The following is a 6286-nucleotide window of genomic DNA, read 5'->3' on the forward strand; positions in this document are numbered from 1 at the left end:
CTCCTGCTTGGCTGGGAAACGGTATGCCACGTTCGAATGCGTGAATCGGGGCGCCCTGTCCGCTCTTCGATCGATCGATCGAAAGGACGATCTGGATTTTGGCGACGTGCACTTGGAGAGAGCGGACGGCCACGGTAGAGAAGCTCTGGATTGGGATTACGATCCAAAGGATTTCGGGAACGTAGTGAAGGCGGCTACCGAACTGATGGAACGACGAAGCCTCAGATGGAATCTGGACAACGTGTATCCCGGCCTGGAATTGAGAGCCGGCCCGACGTTGAACGGGAACGGGATACTGGAGTTCGTCGTTAATGAAAAATCGACGGTTTTCGGGGACAGGCAAACTTTGGGCCCAGGTGAGCATTCTATATATCTTATCGATCCTTTCGAGTTTTCGTAAACCCAATATAGATATTTATTTTACGTCAGACGACACCAATTTGCTAATTTGCCAATAGGCGATACACGGGTTTTTTCGATCTTGAAACAGCACGGAAGCGAACCCATGCCGTTCTCCATGGTTCGTATCTGGGCTGAGTCGGCGTTCGCCATAAGCTGGTTTCAGGAAGCACCTCCAGCAGGCAGCACGGTCAAGGCCACCCGCTCCGCCGAGCCTCCATATACCTCGTTTCATAGCTCTAGAATTTATCAGAGCATCTAATACATGCATACATATATATATATATATATATATATATATATATAACTAGGTCTATATTTCATTAATAAACCTGTTCCTATTTCCAATGGAACAAGGTTAAATGAAACGTGTGTGAACACGGACTAAAGCTTGCCCCGCAACTTTCTCCTTTCCAGGAAGGCAAATGATGAGACACCTGTTGATACCATTCCTGCTAGGTTTTAAGTTCAACCTGGCCTCCCTGATCCCCCTCATGTTCGGCTTTTTGCTACTGCTCACGAAGAAGGCTCTGCTGTTGACGAAGGTGGCGCTGGTGATCACCGGCCTGCTCGGTTGGAATTCCTTCCTATCCACCACGTATCCCACGAGCGGGATTCATCACTCTTACGAGGCGCTTCCACCGCACCACTATTACAATTTCCACCACAGACCACCGTACAGGGGATTCCAGGGCAACGACTTCGAGCCACCGTACAGCCAACACGTGATCAGAGAGGTCGTCGACGTTTACGACAACGCGGATCAGGGCGTTGGCAAGAGCAAGCAGCGGAACGGCAAGAATTTCGTTTGGGTGAAGAGTAGTTGACTCGTTCTACTGCGGTTCATATCATGGTAGATTTTAATCGAAACGAGTGGAGAGAATCGCTCCAGGTAGATTAATTATTCGAGGTAGTTCGTAATTTCATTTCATTCGTCAACTATTGCTCCGATTTTATTATTTTAAATTTTGTACATTACTTGAAAAAGTAAATTTCGAGTGTATGTACAATGAAATCAAATTGAATAAATATCGACGATTTTATTCGCGGCGGGCAAATTTTTCCTTCTCTCCTTCCCTCGACTCATTCCGCTCTCTTTTCTTCGCCGTTTCTCACTCGTCGTAATTATCCTCATCAATTAACTCCTAAGAAAGTCAGTCAGCCCGATGTACAAACAATGAGAAAGGATTCCAGGTTGAATCGGTTGAATTCGTTACAATTGAACAACCGTGAAATTGGCAGAAAACCGGATAACCCGGATAAAGGCGTATATATTCTCTCCCCGTAACGCCGATCTAACCATTATCCATCCCGAATTTGATCCTATGATAATATACAACAATTCGCAGCTTCACTGTCGTTTTCGCTGTCGTCCTCATCCAAAAAAAAGAAAGAAAAAAAGAAAGAAACAAAGGGAACATCCTGACACGGAGTTTTCACTCCATGACAGATCCATTAGAGCCGCGCGCCATTATCGTAACTGTACTGTATCCATCCACGATTATCTCGAAGGAAGGAGCACCGACGTCCGGGAAACACGGTTTGCTCGCAACAGTGTTCACGATCCCGTGAACGTGCTGCTCCTCCACGTGGCCAAGGAGCTTTAAGTCTCTCCTTATGTCAAGTGTGACGACGCGGCATACATTATCGAGGATGACAGTCGACCGTAAAAGTTGCTCGTTTTCCGCCACCGTTTCACGGCCGCATGAACCGTCTCTCTCCTGTCTATTCTCTTCTTAAGCCTGTTCTTAACCATTTCTGCACTCGGCTGCCCTGCTTGAACGTGCGTGACGTCCGATTCGTTACCCATGTAACGGTCCGCTTTATTTTTACGTCGTTATAGAATTCGTACGACGCTCCATGTTGCTCGAAATTATCATGATGATGAAATATTTCACGAAGTTGCTCAATCGGAAATGATCCGTTTTCTTTTTATTCTTTCTCTCTCTCTCTTTCTTGGTAATTGGAGATCTGCTTTCTTTATCGTAATTCGATGGCTAATAGAGTTATTTTTCTTTTGAATAAAATTATTCAATCTAGATTTTTTCTCCTCTTCTTATTTGAAACTTCGAAGTTTCAAGGTTCGTGCGTTATCATTTTCAAACGGAATGGAATTTATTTATCCAACGAATCGTTCGAATGGGAGATAAGTCTCTCACGAAATTCTTCAAATAATTCCAACAATTCTCCATTTTTCATCGCACGCTACGCAACATCCTTTTCGATTCGAGGGTAATTCTCCGCGTCCCCCTTAATCTTTAAACTCGTGTTTACGGGAAATTCCATCATCGTGAAATTCGTCTCCCTCGAAAGAAGAAACGCTTCGCGAAATTATTTATTTAATCGAAATCCTTCCACTTCCCTTCACTTCACTTGATTCAAAGTCCGAAGTAGGGTAATGATCGGCAATCATCCGAAAGAAGAAACACGAAATCCGCGGGTAATAACGAGTCGCAAACTTGCAACCAGATTTTTTTTTCGGAAGATGTCAGAGAAAATTTCTTCTTTTTTTTTTTTCGTTATAATATTGTTAAATCTTTCTTCTTCTCTCTCTCTCTCTCTCTATCTCTCAAGTAGGGTAATTGCGTTCGCTACTGCCTGCCATCAAAGAAGAAGCGGCCATCGCGAAAAGCGTAGGAAATGATAAATAAGAGGAGAAGAGTGCCCTGAATTTTTCATACACCTCGTGTATGTATGCGTACACCACTGCGTGGACATTTTTAAATATTAAATTTCGTGCGCGCGTAATTGGCCACGGGTCGTTTGACGTATGTGGCGCGTCACGGTCTGTAATCCGTGTCGGATTAACAGTATCCCGTCGAGGCGTGTTAATTAATTCCGCGGTGACTAATTCCCCGACTCGCGTAATTAAGGATCATTCGGATCACTGGGGATCTGCGCGCATCATTTAACGAAAATGTAAATACGCAAACTTTCGCCGGTATAAATGAAAAGCAGACTTGATCGAAACTTGATTCTCTCTCTCTCTCTTTCATCCCTTTCCATTCTTATTTTCGATTCAAATTTATTGGATCGAAAAATCTTCTTTCTTCTTTCCTCGATAAATTTTTTATCTTCGTTGTCGAAGTGCTGCTACGTCAAATTGTTAAATTTATGAAATATCTTTCACGAAATTCACGAACGCTTGAACTCTTCTCTCGTGATCCATTCATTCCATTTTATCGTAGCATACAAGAGTGATCTTTATCTGTGCAAGGATCTCATTTTCGAATTCGAAACGATTGTGTACACGTACAATACGCAAGAAAAGAAAAACTGCTACAGCCTGGATTCGCAATTCTTGTTAAAACCGGCCTTTAAACTCCATTCGCGTCCTGTTCATTGCGCGGGGGTTCAAGCTTCGCTTGGCAACCGGGTCAGAGGGATACTTACTTACGGGGCTGTACGACATTGTTTTGAATCAGGAATCGTCCCTCCTTCCAAAGGAGGAGGCGTTAAACAGCGCGTGGATCAGGTGTGAGCCGGTATCGTAAGGACGACGAGGTAGGAGGAGCACAGGAAATACTCTTATAAAAGAGCGGCCATCGAGCAATTTCAATTAGTCCGCGATATTTTTCCAAACTGTGTACAACCTCGCCGCTCTAAATATTCTAATACACTCGATATATATATATATATATATATATATATCGTATCTCGTTTAAACGGGTTACAAAAACCGTGCGTTCGAAACGAAATTATGAGAGGAAAGAATAGAATTTGTCAGGAATTCGCGTTGCTAGTCGCTTGCCTACTTGTTGCGCTGTTCGATCGAGCGCAGAGCAGGAACGAGTACACGAGATTATTCGACAAATGCGCGGCGGAGAAGAACGCGTTCGATTGCTTGAAAAGGAGAGCGTTGGAGATCCTGGATTCGGCGATCAAGGACGACACGGTGTACGTGTTGAACGAGTACGTGTCGATCGGCAGGGATCCCTCGGCCATTGCAAAGAGCGTCGACAGATCGTTCAAGGAAAATGGGACCGAGCTTAGCCTGGATCAGATGTTGGATAACAAGTTTCACGAATATATTTCTTCCAGGAACGTGAAACTGACTATTCCTGGGGACGCGTTTCAAGGTAAGGATAATTATCGATTTGGTGTAATTTATTTTTAAATGAATTAAATAAAATTAAAAATACCTCGTTTTCGCGTCGCTTCAGGTCGAAAGAAAAAGGACAAGGGATACGGTGCGCTGATAATGGGTGCGATGGCAGTGGGAGGTAGGATACGAATTAATCTTGAAGAATGAAATCTTGTGATCGATGGTCTTCTTTTTTGCTTTTCCAAGTATCGAGTACTTTGTTTTTTTTCAGCCATGATGGCGCAACTGGCCTACGGTAAAATCGCCTTTATCGCTGGAACTGCCTTGCTCACGGCCAAAATAGCCTTGGTTTTGAGCGCAATAATCGGGTTGAAGAAGCTGGTGTCCAGCCAGGGCGGGGGTGGGCACGAGGTTATTTACGCTACAGGCTCGGAACACCATGGAAGTTATGGCGGGGGATACGGAGGTGGCTGGCAAAGAGCTATGGAGGGCGTTCCTACAACTTGAATAAAATGAATAAATTTAATTTATTTCCTGTACGATATTTTTGTTAAGTAAAGTAAAAAAAAAAGGATAGAGATACTTTCTGTTTGTATATATAAATAAAGTTAGACGTTGATGATGATAGCCTGATTTGAGCGATGTTATAATCGAGCAAGTTAAAATAGATTGCATAGTTTTTTCTATTGAGAATTTATGTATATTTTGTAGTTAGAATAGTTGAAGAATTACCAAAAATTATTATACAGTATTGTATCGTATTGTATTTATTTATTTATTTTTCAAATATGCAAATATATTGCAATACGTGTTCGTGTCATTTGTGTAAAAATGACATCAATAAAAAATTTCAGAGAAATACAATTATTATTATTATTATTATATAGATATCAGATTATTTTTTAGTCCTGGAAATTTGAAGATTTGTAAATAATTTCTCAAATAATTTCAAGAAAATGAATTTCAAGAAATGAGTTTTCAGGTTCTAAATTAGTACCATACTTTTTGGAGATTTCCAAAATCCTCTTTGTATAACGAGAATTAATAATCTGATTTATTACACTTAATTTACACTTTTATTGTTCAAAATAATTATATATTATTCTCCGATATTATAAAATTGATATTAAACATTTATTTGTACTCTCTTCGTGGCTCAACGGACTAATTTTCTATTTTTAACTTTTTGCCTCTGATATCCAAAATTACGTTCCCACGATCCACCATGATCATAATCGAAACTTGTACTGTGCGTATTCTCATAGCTGTGATACGGATATTTAATTATCTCGTACGAAATTTTCTCCTTGTGCTCTGAAAGTAAAGATAAAAATTTATTAATAACATCGTAATCGTAATTATATAGAAATAAAAAAATAACAATACCAAGAATTCTCTTCAATGCGATCGCGGTCGCAATTGCTAGGGCAACTTTGGCGACTATCAGAGCCTTTCCAGCAATTGCAGCAACCACGTTCGTTATTACGTAAAGCATAGTCATTTTCGACGCGCCTAGAAGATAAAGCAACATCTGTCCATATCCCTTGTTCTTCTTTCTTCGTCCAGCGACTGAAAAAAAGAAAAAAGATCAAATTTACATCACCATAATAACATATAACGAACGAAATGTATAATACTTAATGTAATACGTTCATTTTTCGCACGCAAAAAGCAAAGAAAAAGTAATTTAACTCGTGTCACGCTGTGCGCAAGATCGTACGCGATGATAGTTATGAAAGGAAACAAAAATGGCGATGCTAATTGATTAATTAGCAACAGGTAACACGGAATAACTGCAAAGAATCGTTTTCGCGGAACGGTATTTTGTATATATATATATAT

The 6286-nt window shown here is 41.0% G+C and overlaps 3 protein-coding genes across 3 annotated transcripts in view; 2 read left to right on the plus strand and 1 right to left on the minus strand.

Annotated features, from left to right (window-relative positions):
- The window catches only part of LOC102680691, a gene marked incomplete at its 5' end in the record, with an annotated part of 5028 nt that extends 77 nt beyond the window's left edge, over positions 1 to 4951 (plus strand). The window contains 5 exons of the mRNA XM_031514966.1: positions 1 to 356; positions 817 to 1211; positions 4127 to 4478; positions 4563 to 4622; positions 4716 to 4951. The exon at positions 1 to 356 is cut by the window's left edge and continues 77 nt beyond it. Coding sequence (XP_031370826.1) covers positions 1 to 356; positions 817 to 1211; positions 4127 to 4478; positions 4563 to 4622; positions 4716 to 4951 — 1399 coding nt within the window. The remainder of the gene's footprint in view (positions 357 to 816; positions 1212 to 4126; positions 4479 to 4562; positions 4623 to 4715) is intronic.
- Positions 694 to 6286, plus strand: part of LOC102674376 — a 12246-nt gene continuing 6653 nt past the window's right edge. The window contains exon 1 of the mRNA XM_031514944.1: positions 694 to 710. The gene's annotated coding sequence lies outside the window, so the exon portion shown is untranslated. The remainder of the gene's footprint in view (positions 711 to 6286) is intronic.
- The window catches only part of LOC102674513, a 1445-nt gene continuing 712 nt past the window's right edge, over positions 5554 to 6286 (minus strand). The window contains exons 2-3 of the mRNA XM_006609313.2: positions 5831 to 6013; positions 5554 to 5758 (exon numbers count right to left, since the gene is read on the minus strand). Of these exons, the coding sequence (XP_006609376.1) occupies positions 5601 to 5758; positions 5831 to 6013 (341 nt within the window). The 3' untranslated portion in view covers positions 5554 to 5600. The remainder of the gene's footprint in view (positions 5759 to 5830; positions 6014 to 6286) is intronic.

This window comes from Apis dorsata, unplaced genomic scaffold (assembly GCF_000469605.1).
Source record: "Apis dorsata unplaced genomic scaffold, Apis dorsata 1.3 scaffold_52, whole genome shotgun sequence".
NCBI lineage: Eukaryota > Metazoa > Arthropoda > Insecta > Hymenoptera > Apidae > Apis > Apis dorsata.